General features: G+C 42.0%; 2 protein-coding genes across 2 annotated transcripts; both read right to left on the reverse strand.

Annotated features, from left to right (window-relative positions):
• Positions 1 to 197: 197 nt before the first annotated feature.
• LOC123135858 (S-(+)-linalool synthase, chloroplastic) lies at positions 198 to 13,964 on the reverse strand. Its single transcript, XM_044555089.1, has 7 exons — positions 13,677 to 13,964; positions 4,872 to 5,097; positions 2,029 to 2,401; positions 1,566 to 1,784; positions 1,317 to 1,455; positions 868 to 1,119; positions 198 to 748 (listed from the first exon to the last, which is right to left on the reverse strand). The coding sequence occupies exons 1-7, from the start codon at positions 13,830 to 13,832 to the stop codon at positions 482 to 484; spliced, it is 1,632 nt and encodes a 543-aa protein (XP_044411024.1). The 5' UTR covers positions 13,833 to 13,964; the 3' UTR covers positions 198 to 481.
• Positions 13,965 to 17,235: 3,271 nt separating this feature from the next.
• On the reverse strand, positions 17,236 to 23,294 carry LOC123135859 (putative HVA22-like protein g). The gene is made up of 7 exons (XM_044555090.1): positions 23,008 to 23,294; positions 20,655 to 20,697; positions 20,466 to 20,564; positions 20,323 to 20,379; positions 20,170 to 20,233; positions 19,891 to 20,094; positions 17,236 to 18,049 (listed from the first exon to the last, which is right to left on the reverse strand). Exons 2-7 carry the CDS (start codon positions 20,687 to 20,689, stop codon positions 17,642 to 17,644), a joined length of 867 nt encoding a protein of 288 aa, XP_044411025.1. The 5' UTR covers positions 20,690 to 20,697; positions 23,008 to 23,294; the 3' UTR covers positions 17,236 to 17,641.
• Between the last annotated feature and the right edge of the window lie 782 nt (positions 23,295 to 24,076).

Consider the following 24,076-nt stretch of genomic DNA (forward strand, 5'->3'; position numbering starts at 1 on the left):
AGAGTAGGGAATCTCTAGCTGTGAACACTACCTGAATCATACCCTACGCCGCGGCAAAGGGCCTAAAACACTCGGCAAAGTCTTTGCCGAGAATTGTTCTCGGCAAAGTCTTTGCCGAGAATTGTTCTCGGCAAAGGCCACTCGATGTCCCACGTCCAACGCCGAGTGGATGCTTTGCCGAGATCTCCTCTCGGCAAAGCTAACGATTAGCAAACCAGCCACGTGTCCACCACCTGACTGGCGGGTCCCACTACCTATGCCGAGCATCAACTTTGAAGATTATACAATTTCCACTTTACCACTATTTATAAAAATGTAGTCAATGTTAGAAAAGTTTGACTGTGTCATTCTACAAAGTATATTCTTTCACTATGGCGAATATAGGGGGAACTGCAGAATCCTCAAGCAGGATTTTCATGGGAAAACCCCAGCTTTCCTCTGGTTCTGTCATCCTCTCGATTCCTGATTGTGTGGGCATGATTCATAACAAGAGCATCCTTATGTACTCCTCAAGGACGGGGAGCGTCTGCCCTTCGCCGTAGCCAAAGAGGACCCTCACCATCCTCGCGAGGTTTAGCGAGATCCGGGTCATGCTGGGCGGGAATGTCCTCCTGGAGAAGCACTCCCTGTTGAGCTCCCCCCACTCACTCTCGATCAGCGCCAGCATATGCCCCTTCGCGTCGCCACCGGGGTTCTCTTTCAGGTACAACTCCTTGTATGATCCGTCCAGGCCATCTTGCGCTTCGTCCTGCATGGTGCAAGAATGGTGATCATGTTATGGTATCTTAAACCAGTGGGGCTAAGATTCATTAGAAATTCTAGGTTTCTAATTAAGCAGGGGGGTAATTTCAGCAGTTGGAATCTGACCTTGGCACTGCCCATGTCATCCCAAAGTCTCAAGATCTTTGACGGGCAGGAGATTATCGGAGGGATACGGCCGGCCGTGAGGTTTGTAGCATCCCTTGTTGGATCATGTCCTAGCATGGAAAAGAGATGCACAAGTGCAAGTGGTCCTCCTGTAGTGATGACGCCGTTCGATAGGTAGTCATCTAGGGAAGGAACATGATTAGCAGACAACCATTTCGCCTCAAGCAAAAATGCATCGAAAAGCATGGCCCACTGCAAAAGAAAAATGAATTCACTATTTTCAGTTGATTATTATTTTCCTTTTTTTAATATATTTATACATGAACTTAAATATTCTCAAATATTATATATTGGATAGATACATATGTTGCTCGTCCAACAAACAATTTAGTTGGTTATCTAGACAAATCAGGAAATCTAAAAGAATAAAGATATTCCAAGAGACATACATCTTTTTTGAGATGATCAATAGGGTTCAGCCCATGTTCTCTTTCAGCCATATCTGCGATGTCATTTGTGATTGTATAAAGAGAACTGTAGCATGATCTCATGTAGCTTGGAAGTGATGCAGCAGCTGCAAGATCCCACCTGTAAGAAATGCATTTTCTAACATGAAATTTCGGTTACACAATACTGACAGTTACTGTTGATCATAAACAGCGAGATGAATTTATAGTAGCCAGAAAGGAAAAGCCTACGTTCTGATTGCCTCGGTGAAGCGAGAAAGCTCCTCTTGTGTTGCAACAACATCAAAGATGTCATCCACAATACTGACAATTGCAATGATTTTGGTTATCTCAATCCGGTATCTGGAGAAGGATTGCCCCTGGAGGATAGTCATGGGAAACATGTACCATTTAAGAATTTGGTCACGCGTAGCTGGTATTTCTTGAGCCAATCCCAGGCCCATCCACCATCTGTCACAATGACATTTAGAAGTTAAAGAAGAAATTTGTCAATACCCCCAAAGATAGGTATAAAATGGAGAATGTTATCTAATGTGAAGATGGTAAATCAACTTGGAAGACAGATTAGGTACTAATTTTCAACTCAGTGGTCTTTGTGATGGACCTGAGAAGAAACAAATGCTCTAGCCACATTCCTCTTCTGGGAGCTGCAGATAAAACATAAAGTTTGCAAGGAATGAACTTATATATGTACCTCTTAACCTCTTGCATTTCCATCTGATGCTGCAACTTGTTAAGCTTGAAGTCTGCAAGTGCCAGCTCCTCCATTGCAGTGTTCCGAGTGGGCAAGCTCTGGAGATAGCTCAGGTGGTGTCTAGCCTTGTACTGCATCAGGCTCACATGGTAGGGATGATCCAGTGAATGCCTCACATATCTTGCAAGGTTTAGGTCCAAGTGTTTAATTGCAGAAGTGAGGTGTTTCCTTGAGAAGTCATTTGCCTTGTATAGTGATGCTTCTCCCATGTTCAAGTGTGATATGTCCTGCAAGCTGAGCAACCCTCTGATGTCTTTGGTATGATCAACGTTGAAGTCCTCGTTTTCATTGACAAACTTTTGAAGAACCTCATCTACCACATCAAGGATAAAGGTTTTTAGGAATATAAACTGTGGTTGCAATAACAGGGCGAAAATAAATTTTACTTTCAGACACACAAGGGGTTGAGACAAGGGGATTCCATGTCTCCTCTCCAATTTAATATAGTGGCCGATATGTTGACCATTCTTATAGGCAGGGCCAAGCAAAACGGTCAAGTGGATGGGCTAGTACCTTGTTTGGTCGATGGGGGAGTCTCCATTTTACAATATGCTTACAACACTATCTGTTCATGAAACATGACATTGCAAAAGCGCAAAATATGAAACTCATATTATGTCTTCGAACATTGTCTGGATTAAAAATAAATTTTCACAAGAGCGAGTTGTTCTGCCTTGAAGGCCAAAGAAGAGCAAGACACATATAGACAATTGTTTGGGTGTGAATTAGTTTCTTTACCTTTCAGCTATTTGTGCATACTGATTCATCACCGTAAGATATCTAATAAAGAATGGAAGTGCATTGAAGATCGAATTGAAAAATAGCTTAGTTGCTGGAAGGGCAAGCTAATGTCGTATGGAGGTCGGCTAGTGTTGATAAACTCAGTACTTACTAGTATGCCGATGTTCCTATTATCTTTCTTCGAGGTACCAAAAGGGGTGTGGAAGAGACTTGACTTCTTTAGATCTCGATTCTTCTGGCAGTCAGATGAGGCCAAGAAGAAATACCGTCTCGCACGATGGGATATTCTATGCCGACCCAAGGACCAGGGGGGTCTCGGTATTGAAAACCTGGAAGTTAAGAATAAATGTCTTATGAGTAAATGGCTCTACAGGTTAGAGACAGAGCCGGAGGGTATGTGGGCATAGATATTACGCAATAAATATCTACAATCAAAAACGCTAGCCCAGGTCACCGTGAGACCAACTGACTCGCCATTCTGGAAGGGATTCGTGTGAACGAAAGATTTGTTCTTTCGTAGGGTCAAATTCGTGGTTGGCAATGAGATGTCAACAAGATTTTGGGAGGATACGTGGTTAGGGGAGACGCCACTAGCCATACAGTACCCCACCCTATATAACATTGTGCAACGTAAGGAGGATTACATAGGCACCATACTTCAATCGACTCCCTTGAATATTCAGTTCAGACGTGCGTTAGTTAGTGAGCGATGGACTACCTGGATGCACTTGGTCCGGAGATTGATAGATGTTCAACTATCCGACCAACCAGATTCGATGCACTGGAAGTTAGCCAGAAATGGGGTGTTTACGGTGAAATCTTTTTACATGGATCTGACTAATTCTGGACCAATCTTGAGATCGTTACATATTTGGAAGGTTAAGGTTCCCTTGCGTATTAAAATATTTATGTGGTTCATTCACAAACAAATGATCCTAACCAAAGATAACTTAATAAAGAGGCGGTGGGTAGGTAGTTCACGTTGTTGTTTTTGTGATCATGTTGAAACAATACAACACTTATTCATAGAGTGCCCATTCGCGAAATTGCTTTGGAGAACGATCCATATAGCCTTTAACATCACTCCTCCAGTTGACATTGAATTGTTAGTTGGGACGTGGTTAGCTGGGGTGGAGCATATTACTGCGATTGATATTCGGATTGAAATATGTGCGCTTCTTTGGGCTATATGGAATTGCAGGAATGATATGATTTTTAACAGACAACCTAATCTAACTTTCTTGCAGGTCATCTTCAGAGCTACTGTATGGATCCGTACGTGGTCCTTACTCACTCCTACGGACTTCAGGGAGCCTTTGGTTACTAGGTGCAACCAGTGGGAGATGGTAGCACGGGCTATATTCAACCAGTTCAGATGGCGGTTGCATAACAAGATAGGAGTCTAGGGAGCTTGTCCTTTACATTGTCATACCTGTTGTAATATTGAACATTCGCTTCTTTTTTCCTTTTTCGCTCCGCTTGCGAGCTGTAATACTTTTATGACTTTGTGCTACTTCGAGACTTCTTAATAAAATGGCTGCATGCATCATCCGATGCGGAGGCCGGGGCCGAGCCTCCATTTTCAAAAAAGGGCAAAAATAAATTTAATTCGATATGTGGATTAGTCACAACTAGCTAGAACAACTTCTGGACCCTGACAAAAAAAGCGTACTATTCTGCATGACAAATTCATGACCAATGAATCAAAAGCCCTCGAGAAGGTCGCAAATCCTCAGAGTTCCCACATCCTCTAGACCAGTCATTCCTCTACGCAAGGTCAGTCACCACTCACCACGCACCACCACAGGAGAGTGCCAGCAAGCCAAGATTTTAGGTGTGACAGCCATTGCCGAGAAGGAACATGCCCCACATGGCAAAGTTTTTTATCTTTTTATAGTAAATTATGATTTTGAACTATCTTATAAATCTTGTACTGAATTTGAAGACCATGAACAGTAAAAATGACTTGGGCCCATGAACACCGTAAACAAAATGAGGGATCATTTCTATACTATCGAAAAATATATGATAAGTGTACTAACCTGCTGAAATATCATATCCATCTTCTCTCAGTAGCCTGAAGGAAAGTGTTGCATCTAGTAGATCATCACTGTCAACAAGATTCAAGCACGCATCCATGCCATCATTGATCTCGTTTTGGAAATAGTGGTCGATGCAGAGGCGCTTGAGGTGATCAATATCAGTCATCACCTTCCTCTTTTCCTTATGGTTTTGATGCAGCATTTCCTTAACACTCTTCAGGCCCTCCTGTTATTCCATGGAGAGAGAAAAAAAATTAAAATGCAAAAATGGGAGATATGGGAGACTTTATGTTTCACTTTGCGAGGCTAATTCTTCTATTCATCAAAGGGGAAAAAACAGGCTACTTTCCTATCTTCTCCAAGGCTTATAGCAGCGCAGTTAGTCAGTTCTTTTCCGAGTAATTCAGTTAGTCAGAAATTTAAATGGTTAGAAAAAATATATCTAATTCAATAACAAGCCTTAAAGTCACATTGGAGAACTGATGGTGATGTGAATAAATTTCTACCAAGAATAAAAGCTCTCAGTTCATCTTGGTAGTCCAGATAAATAGGGGGTGTCTGCTAAGTCCAGATGAGACGTGCGGAGGCTGGTTAAGCCGGAGAAATAGAAAAACTAGGGCGTTTGAGCGCCAGGGGTACGCGGCTAAGTTTTTTTTACCGGAGCTGGGAGCTACCTGTGGAGAATCTACCATTCACTTGGTTTCTCTGAGATTCGTGCCAGCCTTTTGTGTATAAAGTAAAAATAATTTGCTATGCAATACAGACATTAGACAAAGGAATACATCTATGCATGTGAGATGTGTGACAACTTTTGATGTGACAGGACTGGGTGACTGATGAAGAGGACGGCGCATGGGTTCTCTGCCCCAAACAAAATAGTTGCATTTTATTTCCTGGTCATATTTTGAATGGTTAATAACTATGAACCAAATTTCAGTAATTGAATTTTTTTTGTACATTTGAAGTCAGGGTGATAAGACCTTTAAAACAAGACCGGTCTTGAATACAATTTGGCTAGATTGAATTTTACTGTTTCAATTAGTTTCACATTGCAAAAAGTACGATTTTATTCATTTCAATAAACAGAGTTTACTCATTCCAAAAAAAATATTTCACTACTTTGAAAATACAGATTTCACTCATTTACAAATTGATTTCATATATATATCAATAAGCTGGTATATAATTTTTCAGAAATATAATATTTCAAGAAACTAATTTCAGAAAACATATTACGCTCACTCAATTGAAATACTATATTTCACTTGTTTCAAAAAAGTGATTTCACTCATTACAAAAGATAGATTTCACTCATTTTAGTAGTTTCAGAAAACTACTACACTCACAATATACACACTGAAATAAGCGGTTTCCCTGATTTCACTCATTTGAAAGTACAATTTTTGCTTGTTTCATTTGAAAAGAAGTGCTTGAATTATTTCACTCATTTTAGAGGACCGATTTCAGTCCTTATAAAAGATTGATTTTCAATCGTTTTGACTTAAAATATATGTTTCAATTCCTTGAAATGATTTATATCTATGAACTTATGAATTTTATTTTTTGGACTAAGTGAAATCTATAAAACGAGATATTTTTTTGAGAATGTGAAACACCTTATTTTTAAATCTAGTTGAAAAATATTCAATATTGAACTTGTTCTGTATATCATGTTGCAAGGAATTTGAATATATATAAAAAATTCAGTAATGGATTTTTGTGAAAGACAGTGACCATCTAAAATTGTAAGCAAAAATAAAAAGATGCATTTGTTTGAAAGGGCAGAGAGAGGAAAGAAGTTGCATGCATGCGTACGGTATGCTGACAGAAGTAGTACCTGTAGCTGACATACTAGTGCAAAGTGGTGAAAAGAGGTGGGCCAGCCATCTGACATACAACAGTGTTATACAAGAGGTGGGTTATGAAAATAAAAATGCTATACTAGAGGTGGGCCACATAAATGCACGAAACGCAAACAAGACGAACGATGGATGCATGGTTTGCCGGTACCTCCAGGAACCGGTAAAAAGAGGTTTGCGCGGGGGTACATCGCCCCAAAAAATTTCTCTTGTCTCGTGCACTTATTCTTCTACCTTCGTATAGGGTTAGACCCAACAGCCCAAACTTCGCGTGCCCATGGCCACGAGGAACGAGGACGGCCGCGCGTTGCTGATGGCCAGGAGGGGGGACTCGATATGGAGGAGAGGGAGGGAGGACGAGGAGACCGCATAAGGCGCTGGATTTGAGAGAGGAGAGATTTTGGGGAGATGAGACGGGAGAATGGATTTGTGTGATTTGGAAGAGTCGAGGAGAAAGTGAGGGGAGAACAAAGAATAGAAACCAAGGGGGAGATATTTTCTTTTTCTTTTTTTTAAATCAAGATATTCTCTTTCTACTGGTGATAAGGGCATCTTCAACGGTGAACGCTTGTTGAGGCTTTTACATGATAGGAAATGTACGGGAAATGATTGGGATCAGCCGACGGATAACGACGCGTGTGATCCACCGCCACTGTGGCCGTTAGATCAGGTTTTAATCAGATGGCTAGAAGCAACGTATTACCTAGACTAGTTTTTGCAACTAAAGTCGTTCTTGCAATCTCCCCCGCCGCAAAAACTGTTGTGTTGTGGGATCTGGATCCCCTCGACATTGGCCACCACCCGTGCACCTCGCAAGATCCCCATCAAGCCAACTCTGTCTCGTGCTGCTTCGACCGCCGTCATCGACGTTCGCCACCGGCAGCATGCCGACAAGGTCGCGGGCGTGACCGCAGCCGTTGCCGCCCACCTCCACCATGAATGTTGGACGTCCTGGTGCGCCCGAACTCAAGCTGCATCCCGCCGCCCAGTGGGAGCACCAGCATCTGTGTCCTTGGGGGGGAGTTACGTCCACCTTCGCCCCACCGTCCCGAAGGAGCACCAGCCTTTCCTTAGGTCGACATGGTCGATGCTCTCTACAACCAGTTTCAGCAATAAGGTATGTTGCAAAAAAAAACTGTAACAAGACCTATGTTGCAAAATAAATAGATTTCAACAAGACCTTTGTTCCAAAAAAAAATGCAACAAGACATCTGTTGCAAAAAAACTGTAACAAGACATATGTTGCAAAAAATAATCGGCAACTTGAGCTATGTTACAAAAATTTCCGTAACATAACCCCAACACGACATGTGTTGCAATGGTAGAAGGTTAATCTTGGGCGCTCCAGATTTGACGGCTCGTAAGGCGGCAGATCTTTTAAAAAGATCCATGGGCCGACTGTGTAGGGTGTCCATCCCTCCAACGCCAATAGCAATCTATAGATGGCCCATGATTTATGAAAAAAGAAAAAAAGAAAACAGAAGCGCTCGATGCCTTGCGCGGCATTGACGCAAGCGAGATTCCCTGTCTAGGGTGGGAATCGGGCATAACTGCCGGGAAATCAACCTTGGTGTCGATCGTTAGCATCCGCGTTGTAAATGCCCTAGGAGGATGGATTTGACCCTAAAGAAAGATGGATTTGGATTTGGTTCCAGATGTTACAAATTTCTGTTTGGAAATTCGGGGCCGCTCCAATATCCGAAATTTGAAAAGAGTTTCAGAAAACATAATTCAAAAGAATAAAATATGACCAAAATCCAGTAGAGTTTTTGAAAACCGTGCATCTTTGGTAAAATGAATCATGTTCATTGGAAGGGTCAACTTTCCAAGGGGCGTGCTATTTGGCGGGCGCCCGCCAAATTCCATACTCAGCGGCCAATCAAGTTTAGAAGTGAATTTTTTCTTCAAAAAAAGTTTAGAAGTGTTTTTTGTTTATTATTGAAATAATAATTGACAGAAATAAAAGTATTTTGGTTGTTTTTCTGTGAGGAAATTTTGGTTGGGCTTCATAGATTCGCTAGTAAAATCCTTCCAAATAACAACCGTGTAAGCGATAGTCTGGTTGCATACCCCTTCGCTCTTGTACGCCAGGGCACCCTATGCGCCTCCGTCGATCGATCTCGTGGTCTTAGTTCCAAGGAAGCGCGGTGGATCTCGGCAGTTGCCGGCGGGAGGGCTTTGTTTTCAGATGGTTTTTTAGTTTTGTTAGGCTTTGTGTACTACTCGGAGAGGGGAGGCGACGGCTCTCAGAAGATGGAATAAGGTCCTCCCAGCCTAACCCTCATCTGGGTGGTGTTTCTAGCATCATCGAAGGGCATGTGAAGGTTTCTCTCTGGCGGATCTCATGGGATTAAGTCGGTGTTTGTCTTCCTGGATCCACGTGGATACGATCTTCATTCGTTTGTGTTCATGTGCCTGCAAGTTGGATCCTTCTGATCTACACATCTCTTCATCGGCGGCGGTTGTTGACCTAGTGCGCTGGTCCAGTGGGGCTTTATCATGACGACTTCCCGACTGTCTACTACAACAAGATTTGTCTGCCTCCCATGAGGGAGGGGCGATGACGGCGGCATGCCTTCGGCTTGTTCCAGTGCATGTAGTCGTCGCTAGGTGGTCTACGAACCTGGGTGTACTTTTTACTTCTAGTACTATGTACTACGTTAACAGTTCATGAATAGATTGAAAGTTTTTCACGCAAGAAAACCGTGTAAAAAAACAAAGTATTGCAACCAGCGGCAGCTAGTAATTTTTCTTATTTTAGCATATATGTAGTCTCTCTGTTCACGGATATAAGATGTTTGAACTTTTACTGAGTCGGGTGTATATAGACATCAGGGACGGGCCCATAGTTGTGCGGGACTGTATGGCCCACACAGGGCCCATAGATTTTGGGGGGCCCAAATTGGTATAAGGCCTATGTATATTTTCTTCCTGCCGCGTCCAAGCGGCCTGCTCGATGCCCCCCAAACGGGATCCATCGCATCCTATCCAGAGCTGGAGTTCCTATGCGCCGCTCGTTGCGTGAAAAATCCCCAAAAAGTCTGCTCGAGGGAGGGATCAAACCAGGGACCTCCTGTTGCTTATGCGCGAGCCTAGCCAACGGGATAGATGAGCTTCTTCGTGTACTATGGCGTGTGAAGCTAATGGTAATATAGATCCGAGCATTTTGTCAAATTCTGAAGGCGAACATTATTTTGGAAATATGTTTTTTCAAAGGGACCACTTTTCAACTTTGAGAAGAAGAAAAAAAGCTCGAACATTTCTTGATAAACTGAACACTTTTTTGAAAATGGCGAACATTATTGAATATGTGAATAAATTCTCATTAAAGGCGACATTTTTTGAAACTCTGGACAATAATTTGGAAACACGAATAGTTTTGGAATCGGTCAACAATTTTTGAAACAAGAACATTTTTTCAAACTCAGGACAAAATTTGAAAATGAAAACATTTTATAAAATTCGAACATTTTTTAAAATTTTGAACATTTTTTTAGAAATATGAACAGTTTATCAAATCAAGAATGTTTTTTAGAACTCTGATATATTCTAAAAAGGAAAAAGGAACAGGAGAAAATAAGCAGAAAAACGAGAAAAGAAGATGAACATTTTTCAAATTCGTTAGCATTTTTTAAAAAGTCGAACATTTTTTGAAATTCCCAAACAAAATTAGAAACAGACACATTCTTGAAAGTTACGAACAAAATTTGAAATAGAAACAATTTTTGAAACAACCAAATAAAATTGGAAAACATGAACATTTTTCTCAAATTTGCGAATGAATTTTGAAAGAGGAACATTTTTTACGAACTCCTAAACAAAACTTGAAAATATGAACATTTTTTGAATTTTGTGAACAAAATTTTAGAACTATGAATATTTTGAATTTGTGAACAAAATTTGGTAAGTAGAATAAAATTTTGAAAGAAAGGAATTTCGATAGCATGAGCAGTTTTTAAAATTGAAGAATTTTTTTGAAAATTTAGAACCTTTTTAAAAATCTCAAACGTTTGGAAATTCAAACATTTTTTCAATACATGAACAATATTTTGAAAACCGGAACACATTTTTTAAACTTTGAACATATTTTTTGATAAGCGAACAATTTTTTTAACTTCAAAAATTTTTGTAAAGAACGAATAGTTTTTACATGCAGACAAAATTTTAATAGTTTGAATATTTTTAAAATTATGAAAAATGAAAAACTGAAGAGGAGGAAAAATAAAGAAAAGAAACAGAAAGAAAAGGATGAAAAAAGAAAACTTGTAAAGGTAGAAAAGGAAAAGATAGAGAAGAAATAATAAACAGGAAAAAGGAAAAAAAAGACGAAACAGAAACAGAAAAAAAGTGTTAGGAAGCTTCTAGAAGGTTCCCAAAACCGGAAAAAACGGCTGGGAACAAGCGAGAAGGTTCCTAAAACCGGAACATCGAAACATTTTACAGGCCGGCCCACGCGCGAACCCTCGATCGATCTCCCTGTGCGTCCGCCGGACAACTTGCGGCAGCGAGCGGCATTCCATCCAGAGGCAGCCAACGATTGCCGCCCTCAAAAGATTCAGCGTAGCGCTGGGTTTTTTTCCGCACTAATTATGTGTTGTACTATGGCAGAAGATATAATTACTTTATGCCCAGCCATAATTACCTTCATGTGCTGTGTACTGAAGCCCAAAACAGCCCACGCGCATTATCCTGTATTTAGGCCACTGTGGTAAACTGTACTTTCATTTGTATGTTTGGCTTGTCTAAAAAAAATTGTATGTTTTCCAAGACCTAGCGTCCATCTATTCCGCGCCGCCGTCGCTGCCCTGTCGGTTGCCTTGTGAGTTGCCGGATGCCACCTACACACCGCCGTCATGGTTCGTCCATCCTACACTGGCAGCAGTGCGGTGCGAGTATTCAGTCCGCAGATCACTGTATTGTATTGGCGTATCCGTTTCTTGAGCAGTTAGATCTATAGGTATGTATTAAGTACTAGTTTTTATTATGTTGGTGGATTTCAATCCAGTATTCTAGTGATCTCGTTTACTTGCATATAAGACAACAGGTTAATTCACAAATTAGGTGTGTCGCTTTTCCATAGTAGATGACTTTGATTAATTTGGCAAATCACATGATCACTTAACCCAAATGAAATTGCTGCAATAGACCCCATGGTCTAAAGTCAATCTAATAATAAAGATTCACAAGGATCATTTTCCGTGAAGTTTTATCTATTGCGTGGTCATTCTCTTCCCTCAACCCCTTCATGTTTAAATCCTGGCTCCACTTCTGCGCTTGAGAGCAAAGTGTTGAAGAAGATTAATTACAAGGATATCATTGAACATTTCATTTCAAAGAATACTAAAAGAATGACTTGTTCAAATAAATATCAGGCAACCGGGAGTTGAATAGGTATGCTTTTTTACACATCCAATTGCTATGTAAGACATTATATCATATACGTTATATTGCTCATTAGTTTATTTTAGTGAGATGGGGCCCCATTTTTTAGTTTCGCACAGGGCTCTGGATTTTGCCGACCCAGCCTTGATAGACATGTTCTAATGTGTTTGTTCAGTCATTTTAGTCTGTACATAGTAATATTAAAATATCCAGAACATCTCTTATATTTATGAAGCGAGTGAGTACTAGTTATGTAATGTGTCTATTACCGGTGCTCGAGTGTCTGAGTGTTAACTTGGAACCCACTAAGATGAATTTCTAGACCCGTCGCTTATTGCAACGTTAGATTGAATCAATAGATAATGATATTCTTCTCGCCTAGCTCATCACCGAGACATTCGATTTAAATAATCTTGTATCCTTATTATTGGCACAAACGCAATCAGAAGTTTCTTTCTCTTTGGGTCGCGCTAACTGCCACACGTGTGGCAGGAAGGAAGACGCACCACACGTCTCTAATGTAAACAGATTGCCACGTCATCGCATGCATGCATGCAGGAATTTTTTTGGATTTTCAGTTTTTAAAATGTTTTATCTCTTAAACGAAAAATCCGATTGAAAATCCGTTTTCACCATTAAATCCCTCGCGATGAGATCTTCGAAACTAGATCCAATGTTGATATGTTTTAATGAATTTTTTTTTGGATTAAAAGTTGCCATGTCTATTGCATATGAATTGTCATGATGTTTACACTGAAGTTGCCATGATATGTTTCAGCTCTTTTCTTCTACATTTAAAAGTAAATTTTGACATTTATAAAACGGGGAATTAAGAAACTAGACTTGCCATGAACCATAAACTAAAATTGCCATGATACATGCACGTAAAATTGCCATGGTTCATACAAAAAATAATTTTCATGGTCAAAGTACTAGAGTTGCCATCATCAAAATACTAAAATTGCCATGATCTACAAACTAAAATTGCCACATGGCAACTTTAGTTTAAGCCCTATGGCAACTGCAGTGTAAACATCGTGGCAACTTCTGACAAAAAAAAAATCATCGAAACATATCAACATGGGGTCTAGTTTTGAAGATCTCGTCGAGACGGATTTAATGGTGAAAACGGATTTTTAGTTCGCTTTTTTATTTAGAAGATACAACATTTTTAAGCCGAAAACCAAAAAAAATTCTGCTGATGTCATCTATTCATACGTGGCAAAATGAGTGGTGATGGAGGCGTGTGGGCGATGTGCAAACGCCCACACGTGTGGGCGTTAACATTTTCGTTTTCTTTCTGTCACCAAAATACTTCACTTACTGAGGGTTTTCTATCCTGCTCCCTCTTATTTTCCATTTTCACATGAAAGATACGAGTATAAAATAGATCTAAGCCGTTGATTGTACTAAATAGTGGGTTTGATTAACTCTTAACTTCTTACCTTCCGTGTGAAAAGAGAGGTTTTTTAACATGCTCCTCTTACTCTCTGTCTCCGTGCATGTTAAAATTGCTCTTATAAAGATTTACAAGACGACGTGCGAGTCGAGTCGAGCACCTCACCTGGAAGTCAAAACCATCGGCCATCGCGTGGGAGTCCCGGGTAGGGCTCGTCACCATGCAAGGGCGGAAGGATCGACGTCGCCGGCCGCCAACTCCGGCCACCGGCGAGGCTGAGAACAGCGGTGGCTCGACGGAGGAGAAGACGTGCGCCGCCATCAGTCAGTTGCGACTATCACCTCTGTAACCACACAACTGTTGGCTAAGGAGCAAGTGAGCAACTACCGTACTTGTCAAGCCGCCACGAACAAATACATATAGGCAGCGACGAACATTTATATTACTGCGCCGACGTACACACACGCAGGATGTCTGGCCAGAAAAGGAGGTAGGATTTTTTTTGCCGACCTTGCGCTGAAACTTCTCCACGTCCCTGGATCTAAATGACTAGGGTGATTCGTAGCCTCCTTTCCCATACAAATGTTGTGGCGCCTACGGGGTAAAGCAGCAGCCATATATATCTGTGCTAGGTTGGAAGAGTGCTCACTAGAAGAGAGCTACGTCGTTGTTGCTACTATAGATTGCGCCCGCCCTGAAATCTCAATGACCGGGATGGGTTTCATACGGAATCTGGGACGAAATCTGCAAGTGGAGAGGAAGAGATTTCGACAACATAATTTTTTCCAACTTCACAGAAATGTACGTGCATTTTTTAGGAATGTTAGTTCAAACATTTTAACAAAAATGTGTGTACGACTAAAAAAGGTGTTCACGTGTATGTAAAAAAATGCCATGTAGAATAAAAATGTTCAGTATTTTTATTAAATGTTCATGTAATTAAGATGTGTTCATCTATTCTGAATAAAATACATGTACTTTTAAAGAAATGTTCACATATTTTAAAAAGTGTTCATATACTTTCAAAACATGTTCATGCATTTCCTGTGAAAGCGATCATGTTATTAATGAAAGCATTCGTCCATTTGAGAAATTATTCATGTAATTAAACAAGTTTTCCACCCATTTGAAAAGTCTTCATGTAATTTTAAAATAGTGTAATATTCATGTATTTTTTTAAACCCATATTTTTTTAATATCTTAGTATATTTTTAAAACAAAACATGAAACTTAAAATAGAAGAGAAAAAGGACAAACAAACAAGAAAATAAAAAGGAATAAAACACAAAACAAAAAAGAAACATGAAAAAAGGAAAAACCCAACACAAACCAGCACAAAAAAACCCGACAAAAGAAAATAGGAAAAAACAACTGAAACCAGTCCGGTCCACACCCCCACAGCTGGGTCTGGTCCCTACCTTCGCCCAAATTTTTATGGCCAGCGATTTTGCTCGGCAGGTTCATTAATGAAATGAAGTGTTTCGAGCTAAAAAAAACGGTGATCCATAATTTTTTCTTCCACGTTCGTCCGTGGACAGGGGGACCAGTCCGCGTACACGAATGCGAGAGGCCGTCATTCAACGCTATCCTATATATGTCCGCCAGTAAAAGGTAATTTGAAATTCAAATTTAGTTTGATCCACACAGTGTGTCACATCACACCAGCGCCAGATCGCATGCTCTATCACAGCCAAAAAGAGACAAGTATGCTTAGTTTTTACATGCCGAATCCAAAAAAATATCAGTCTGACAATCAGTGCAATTTTTCATAAAATGGTGTGTGTGTGGCGCTATCGGCAAGGCACGTTTCCTCCGTTCGGGCACCACATGCGTTCTAAAATATAACATCTAACTAATGTAATGAGGAACAAGCTACATTAATAATAAATGCACACATTTCGGAACATGACATACTCCCTCCGTCTCAGTTTACAAGTCCTACGCGTATACCTAGGTTACCATTTTTATCACCCTAATATAAACTATATAACACAAAAATTATACGGTTTGAAAATAGAACATCTGAATTTTATATTAATATATTTTTTATAATATATGATTTATATTAGGTTGGTCAAATTGACGACCTAGGGGTACGCGCACGCCCTTTAAACTGAGAGAGAGGGAGTACTATCATGGATAAATAATGAAATAAATGAATGACATAAATGTCATCCAATCGCCAATGTAAAGAATATGCTCTCATGGAGCTTACAACCAAATCGAGTTTACTCGAATTTATTGTATGAAATCATGGAATCATGATAACTAACGAGGTAAGCTATATAAACGAGTATTTATATAGGGGCAGGGGTCAAGAGATAAATACTCATTTAACGTAAAGTGTGGAACCAGAAGGGGCTAAGCCGTGCGCATCGCACGTGTCCGCCGCCACCCTCGTGGTGGACCCGGTTTCCCAACAAGTGTGTGTGCGCGCGTAGTGGCGCCGAGCATTGTGGCTGGCTTTTGTGAGTGTGTGCATTGGAGCTAGCTTGGGTTAAAAAAGCCCCCGTGTACTCGTTGTAAGTGCGTCGGTATGAGCCATGCCACGGTGCGTTGCCGAGCCCGGGTATGTGCCCAGTAAATTGACGCCGTTCGTGTGATGTGGCGTTTGTGCGCCGGAAATATTTGTGTCCCTCTTCTTTTCCACCTATGTCCGAGCGAGTGTGAGAGCGAGGTAGTCCGGTTTGTCCCAACACAGCCAGCAAGACGGCCACTAGCTGCTAGCGGCTTAGATGTACTAAAATGACATTGTCGCCTCTTCATGGTGAAATCATTAATTTCCTTGTAAACACTAACAATTGGCATCACCTTTGTGTTATTTGTATTAGTTGGCGTGCATCAACACAATCGTGGGCCTAAGCCCAGGCCCATGACTCCCTACCTGGCAGTCTATATAATGCAAGAGTTGGCCAGTGTAGTTGATAGACACACTCTCTCCTCGCGTAACCCTATCCGTCATCTAAATGTACCTTTCAGTGTGCTGCTTCTGGCGATCCCATCCCGACAACCGCATGCACAGTTGGCCAAGAGATCCCATCCTGACAACCGCATGCACAGTTGGCCAAGAGAGCGGGTGCCCTCGAAACCACGTCCTTCGAGATCCTACCCGGGAGAAGGGCCATAAGGTTTTTGGGGAGCGTCTCTGTCCTCCTCTACTTCAACTACTTTCCCTGCATGATCCCATGGCGAACGATGACAAAGCCGCCAAGAAGAAAGCCACGGACGACGTCAAGGTTGTTGCTGTCGCTGCCTGGCCAACCAAAGAGTATGACTTGTTCATCCCCTACTAACTCGTTCATCTGCTAGCCATATATGTCCTGTACATAGATGTTTTGTTCTTTGTGTTATACATGCTCACATGTTTAGCTATCACCTATCGGTATGAGTTGCATACTGTGAATCATATGCTTACTGTTAACTCGTGAACTAGATTAATCGAAAAGGTGGTGCTAATATTTCCAACATATTTGATTTGATTTCCTAGCATGCATCCAGTATTGCAGATGCGAACGCGTACTGCAAATCTGAGAAAGTCTACGCAACTCTATTTCATTATATGCAAGTCACGCGTGCATACGGAACCTGAAAAGGGCAGTGAAGCTTTGTTGGTGGCCAGAGGTGATAAAATGCATCTGTCCCTCAAGCAGGCTCAGAAAAAATCAGCTCTACTAAATGATACAGATTTTCTTACTGGCATGCAATGCCAAACTCGAGAAGCAGCTAAATAAATGTAGCAGCAACAGAACGTGCTAATGCGAGGCGGGCGAAGGTTCTATCTTCCCGGTACAGCCTAAGATTATTTCACTTCACCTTTGAACCACTTTCCAATACAGACGAAGTCACCACCAACGAATTTCGACAGAACTAAGTTGGAACCGATTTCACCGAGCATCTTAACCACCATCTTCTGCTACCGCCTAGCTAAACTGGTGGTCCACTGGCATCCCAGCGTTTTTACCCCTGGCATGGGGTGGGTTTATATACACAATCTGGGCTGTGAAACAACAGGAACCAGGATTCATCGTTTTACAAGGTGGACGTGAGCTTGCAACTGTGCGAGGAAATTCAGCCATGCCTGATGGACCAACCCAGCATTTCCCCTGCCATCGTCGTAAGTGCGAGAAGAGCTAGTTGGATGGAGGTCCAGATCCACCCATGCGCCTCCTGAGCCGGCCCCGAGTCAACCGAATAGCCTCCTGGATGAGCGTCTCCTCGTCTTCAGGCATTGTTGGGCGGGGTGGCACGTTGCTTGTCGAAGGCCCAGATTGATCAACCAGCATGTCTTCACTCTTTGGGGGGCTGTTGCCGGCGACAGGGCCAGGACAGGAAGGTGTTTGTTGCTGCACAGGAGGCACTGCGCCAGGAGGGGCAACTGGAACTGGGCCTTTATCTTGCACCTGCATCCTTGGTGGAGTAGGAGGAACTTGGGCGGCCTGTGGCGGCATCGGTGGTGCCGTTGGTGCGGGAACAGGTGGTGGTGCAGGATTCGCCATCCGAGTCCGTGGAGGTGGTGGACGCTGCTGCTGTTGCTGTGCCTGTATAGAGAGACAGTAAAGTAAGTACATGAGACATATACAGCTGACACTGACACACACACGCACAAGCACACAATACTAGGTAAGTTAATGAGTTCTAAAAAACCATCTGACTCTGAATCCTGCAACTGGTAAACAGAAAGCCCATGCTGCACTCTCGACAAATGCACACAGAACTTCTGTACATGAATAATCCTAACCCTTCCTAACAAATGGTATGACGAAATGGTGCAGCAGTTATCACATTCCAATATGGAAATTATATATTATACGTGCTTCTCAGGTTACTAACTCTAACAAAGGATGTAACAAGAATGGAAGTGCTATTCATGCAAGGTGATACAAACTATGTGGAACTATAGATCAAACTTTGCTAGAAGTACCAGAGGTATGGAGCAAAACTAAATTGCAGGTCGTCAACTTGATCACTGTCAGTACACGATCAAATATCTATGTTGTCTTTAACAAGATATGTAAAGCATCAAGCATGACAAGGTAATTCTAGACAAGTTTGCTTTTGTATGTGTGCCCAAACAAATAAGAGCTAAGCAACCTAGAGGTCGAGGACACCATGAATAATCCTATTGTGATAATTCTTGCAAGAAAATTGGTACAGGAGTATGGTAGATGAATGGCATGATACTACAAAATCATTGCTAGCTAATTTTGTCCACGCAAATGCCACAATTAACCACAACTCAGGCTCCTAAGCTGTAAAATAAACCAGAGAAACAAATGCCATTTCCTACCAAATACCAACAGAGATTACTGAATAGTGATAAATCCAGGTACAATCGTAAGCCAGTTTGATTTGGCAGAACAATTGGGTTTGACTAAACTGCGCCCTAACTGATGAAAAGAAAAAGGGATAATGTTATAATGCAACTACATGGTGATGAGTTGATGACATAGCAGAACTTGTGCGGCACACAAATTCTTCCAAAGGGTGCGACCAGGACATACACACAAATTCTTAGAGTGCACGCAAGGTAGAATATTCAACTGAACACTAGGGGGAAATATTTCTAGAATTTCACAATATGGTGTGAAAACACTCCAGTAGTAGCGCTCTTAGAAGACCAGAGCAAATTTCCCAACCTATCGATAATTCACAGAAATTCTCAGAACTAGGAAAAATTAGATGCATATTCTCTCTATTATAAATGGAAGGTAAATGCATATGCCAAAATTTTGGAGCAATATATGATCTCTGAGCGTCATACTATATTTCTTTTACCCAAACATAGGAGTATTATTTAACTCCAATTGTAACTACAAAAAAAAATCAGTAAACACCACTCGTAGACGAGAGGCTGAATGTAAAAAGAAGTGTTGCATAAAGGAACATAGAAATGGGTATTATTCATGTTTTTCTAACTTCCACTAGAAATCAGGGAATCAATGTGAATTTAAGATCATTTTAACATTTAAAAAAAACATGTGGTGGTAGGATGCAATACATACATCGTTATCAATACAACATGTGAATAAATTCATGGCCTAGCATTTAAAATTCTACTCCAGCCTACAACATTGGGCTCAAATAGAAGAAAACCTAAATAGCACTACCATTATGGAACAAGCCACCAGATTATATCATATACTCCCTCCGTCCCATAATTCTTGTCTTAGATTTGTCTAAATACGGATGTATCAAGTCACGTTTTAGTATTAGATACATCCGTATCTAGACAAATCTAAGACAAGAATTTTGGGACGGAGGGAGTACAAACTATAGAAGTTCAGTCATCATATAGTGGGTAGTGTTACACTTCTCGCTAAAATAGACATCATAGCAGTACAAAATGACTGTCACACAAGCTTTAAAGTTTTGAAAGTACCTGAGAACGAGATCCTTGTGATTGAGAAGCAATATATTGCAAGATTTCATGGAACCTTGACTGGCTGTAGTCTGCAACCTTGTGGAAGTAAGTAACAGCAATATCACTAGCCCTTGTCCTCAACTCAAGAAGATTGCGATCAATCTCAGATTCGTGTTTTGCGATATAAGGCTTGAAGAACGACTCATAGACATATGAAGTCCCCTGGAATAACCCTTTGTTAGAGACAAGCCATAAGACATAACATGTTATGGCAACACAAAAAGCAGGAAACAAAACCTGTGTCTTAGGATACCACAAATACACAATAAAAGCCAGCTTTGCTTCACTATACATTGGCAACCTGTATGAAAATGGAACTATCAACCATCAAGCAGATGAAGTCCCCCAACTGTAATCACCCAAAATCCGAATTCAAATGAGTCACATTACCATGATATGAAATTATCCCCAACTCTCTCGAAAACAGTAAGCATTGCAAGTAAAATCCTGCAAAACCATGGTCATGCATGTGAGACCAAGCAAAAACAAAGAATGATAGCCCAAAATAAAATGGAAGGACGTCAAAGACATACCAGTACTGACACCAGAACCGCAACTGCTCAATCTCAGGCCTATTCAGCTCCACTGTCTTGTAACAATCATAAGCTGGATATGCATATCCAAGAACAAGTCTGCAAAACGGATAAATAGCAGAAACATTGTGGGTGTAAACAAGAATCACACCATTGCTGTGATTAAATAAGAACTGAATTGCTGCTTACATTAAAGCTCTGGTGATGAATGATCCGACAACCATCTTGACCCCTACACCACAGAAACATCAATTACATATGTTGTCAATTGCCAAAAGCAAGATAGATAAATGTCCTATGAGGGTCAAATATATAACAGGCTAGCAGTCATTATGCTATATACTTCCGCAAGCTCCTTCACATCAGCAAAACAGAACACAAAAAGATGGAAATAGGCACCGCATGCTAGATTAAGCCTTTATCTTGCTGATTACTTCAGCCATCACACATCTAGAAAGCCTTATCCAATCATACTAGCACCATAAAGTCATACTCCCTCCGTTTTGAAATAATTGTCTTTCTAGAGATTTCAACAAGTGACTACATACGAAGCAAAATGAGTGAATCTACACTCTAAAACATGTCTACATACATCCGTATGTTGTAGTCTATTTGAGATGGCTAGAAAGACAATTATTTCGGAACGGAGGGAGTAGGTGATACCAAACCATTTGGCTAGAGTTCGATTTTGTTATAACAAACAGGGGCTACGCAGAGTAGGGGAAACCTAACGACTGCCTGTCCTGGCAAGAACAAACAAAACTTCTGTTAAAGTTGGGTCTAGATAAGAACAGGGGGTGCATCAAGCATCATAAGTTCATATCAGTCCATTTTGCTAGATTTCGATTTTGTTACAGCAAGCACTGCACGGAATAGGAGGAAATCCAAACAATTACATATTCCCAGTCAGACCAAACAATTTACTGTTACATTTTGGCTTTAGTATATGATAGCAGAAGGTACACCTCCTCTGCCCTAAGAAAATGACCAAGCAAATCAATCCGAACATGAACTGGGAGGCAAATTGAATGGAGGGACCCGATACAGATCGATTCAAAGGAGCAGCCAAAAGTACACCTATGCTCTCAGAAGAAGACCAACCAAATTAATCTAAACATGAACTGGGAAGCAAAACATAAAAAGATGAAAATAGGTACTGCATGCTAGATTAAGCCTTTATCTTGCTGATTACTTCAGCTATCGAACATCCAGAAAGCGGCATCCAAACATGCTAGCACCATAAGTTCATAGGTGACACCAAACCATTTTGCTATAGTTCGATTTTGTTATAACAGAGGCTACACAGAGTAGGGGAAACCTAACGACCACCTGTTCTGGCCAGACCAAACAAAATTTCTGTTGAAGTTGGGAAATTTCCAACAACAAAATTGATAAATGTCCTATGAGGTCAAATCTATAACAGGTTAGCAGCCATTATTATGCCACAGCCTTCCACAAGCTCCTTCACATCAGCAAAACAGAACACAAAAGGATGGAAATAGGCACTGCATGCCAGATCAAGCCTTTATCATGCTAATTAATTCAGCCACCACACGCCTAGAAAGCATTATCCAATCATGTATTCATGTTAACAGCATAAGTTCATAGGTGATACCAAACCATTTTGCGGAGTTCAATTTTGTTATAACAGAGGCTACACTGAAAAGGGGAAACCTAACAACTACCTGTTCTGGCCAGACCAAACAAAATTTCTGTTAAAGTTGGGTCTAGATATATAGAATAGGGGGTGCATCAAGCATCATAAGTTCATATGAGCCCGTTCTGCTAGAGTTTGATTCTGTCACAACAAATACTACAGAGAATATGGCGAAATCCAGACAATTACTTGTTCCCAGTCAGACCAAACAATTTACTGTTACATTTCTGCTTTAGTATATGACAGCAGAAGGTAAACCTCCTCTGCTCTAAGAAATGACCAAGCAAATCAATCTGAACATGAACTGGGAGGCAAATTGAATGGAGGCACCCGATACAAATCAATTCAAACGAGCAGCCAAAAGTACACCTACGCTCTCAGAAGAAGACCAACCAAATTAATCTAAACATGAACTGGGAAGCAAAAAATAAATAAACGGAGGCACCAGGTACAATATCAATTCAAACGAGCAGCCGAAAGCACCTCGCGCAAACCCAACCAGATCAGCCTCGGCCTAGCGCGAAACCAGAATCAACACGCCGCAGAGGAACCGCTACATCAAGCTCGCAAATCCCTCCAAATGCGAGCGGCTCGCAAATCCCTCCAAATGCGAGCGGCTCGCAACCCCTGGGCGCCACGCCCCGCGCGGTTGCGGCCCCCGAACGGCACCGGAGGAGCAGCGCACCGCAGCGCGGAGAATCGAACGGGGCACGGGACGCGACAACCGCAGCCTAATCCATACCCGAAACAACCAAACAGCGTATCCGTGGCGTGTGCGGGGAGAAGTTAACCCCCGGCGGAGACGGAACGGGGAGGGGGCGGCGCCGCTGCTGCCGCCCCTACAGAAGGACCAAATCGAAGCAAAGTGGGGCGGGGAACGAATACCTTTCCTCCCGCTGCAAGCAACGGGCCGGCAGCGCGAGGTGCTGGCCCTCGGCGGCGGCGACGACGCGGGCTGTTGCCGGAGCAGGGGAGGGAGCCGCGGAAGCTTCCAGGAGGTTCCGGGAGGGAGGGGGCCTCCGTCCCGGGCCGGGTCGGCGGCGAGGCGGCCGAGGGGAGAGGGGGAGGGAATTCAAAAGAGGGGTTTGCCTTTGGGTTTGGGGATGGAAAAGGGGCGAGGAAATCACCGTCAGAAACCGCTACATAGCGTCCCACGCTCACGGTGGGGCCTACCCGTGTGCTACGCTGATAGATGGGCCCAGACGTGGTATGGTCCCACCTGTCTGCCGGGCTTAGCTTGCTGCTGTCGGCTCGGGTGGGTGGAAGGGGTCGGAGGTGTGCGGCGCCGTTCTGGTCTGCGGGGGTCGGAGGGGTGCCGCGCACGCGTCGGCTCTTGTACCCGTGCGAAGTCGGGTGCGGTGGGCCGCAGTGTCAGTGGGTGGCCTCGGGTGGATAAGAGCGCGCCGAGGTTAAGTAAAGAATTGTGCTGTGTTTGGGTGCGAGGGGCAAGGAATATGTGCACGCCGGGAGGAGGGGATGGGATCCCAGCCCATCTGACAACCCCCTCTCTCTCTCTCTCTTCGACACGCTTGTCAAGTGTTGCGGCATCGTTTTGATTTAACGATGTGGTATATCGTAAAGTTTGATAAAAAAAATATACTCCCCATCCATAATAAGTGTCGCGATTTTGAACTCAGATTAGTAGGTGCATATACCGTGATCGCTCCAGCTGCAAAGAGGGAATAGATTGTGTGTGGTATCTCGCAAAAGAAAATATACACTACTTAGGGCATCTCTAACAGAACCACCATCACACAACTTTTTAAATGCTCTCTCAAATTTTAACTCCCCAAAACTGAGAAGTTAAGATAACGGACAGACTTAACCGAACTTCTATATTTAGAGCATCTCCAATAGATGGTCCAAAATTTGACGGTCCAAAATTGAAGATGTAAAATTTACACCGCCAAAAAGTGCGCTTTGGGGTTCTCATTGCCTCAAGATGTTTTTGTTA

The sequence above is a fragment of the Triticum aestivum genome, chromosome 6B (assembly GCF_018294505.1).
Source record: "Triticum aestivum cultivar Chinese Spring chromosome 6B, IWGSC CS RefSeq v2.1, whole genome shotgun sequence".
Lineage (NCBI taxonomy): Eukaryota > Viridiplantae > Streptophyta > Magnoliopsida > Poales > Poaceae > Triticum > Triticum aestivum.

Bases quoted from the DNA above. Each gene is read 5' to 3' on its own strand.
- LOC123135858 (XM_044555089.1), bottom strand. From the start codon at position 13,832: ATGGCGGCGCACGTCTTCTCCTCCGTCGAGCCACCGCTGTTCTCAGCC. The intron at 1,785-2,028 runs GTACATATATAA...TCATTGTGACAG, and splicing joins GAAATGCAAGAGGTTAAGAG to ATGGTGGATGGGCCTGGGAT. The intron at 749-867 runs GTCAGATTCCAA...TGCACCATGCAG, and splicing joins ATGACATGGGCAGTGCCAAG to GACGAAGCGCAAGATGGCCT.
- LOC123135859 (XM_044555090.1), bottom strand. From the start codon at position 20,689: ATGGTTGTCGGATCATTCATCACCAGAGCTTTAAT. The intron at 20,380-20,465 runs GTATGTCTTTGA...ATGGTTTTGCAG, and splicing joins CGGTTCTGGTGTCAGTACTG to GATTTTACTTGCAATGCTTA. The intron at 20,095-20,169 runs GTTTTGTTTCCT...GGGTTATTCCAG, and splicing joins TGTGGTATCCTAAGACACAG to GGGACTTCATATGTCTATGA.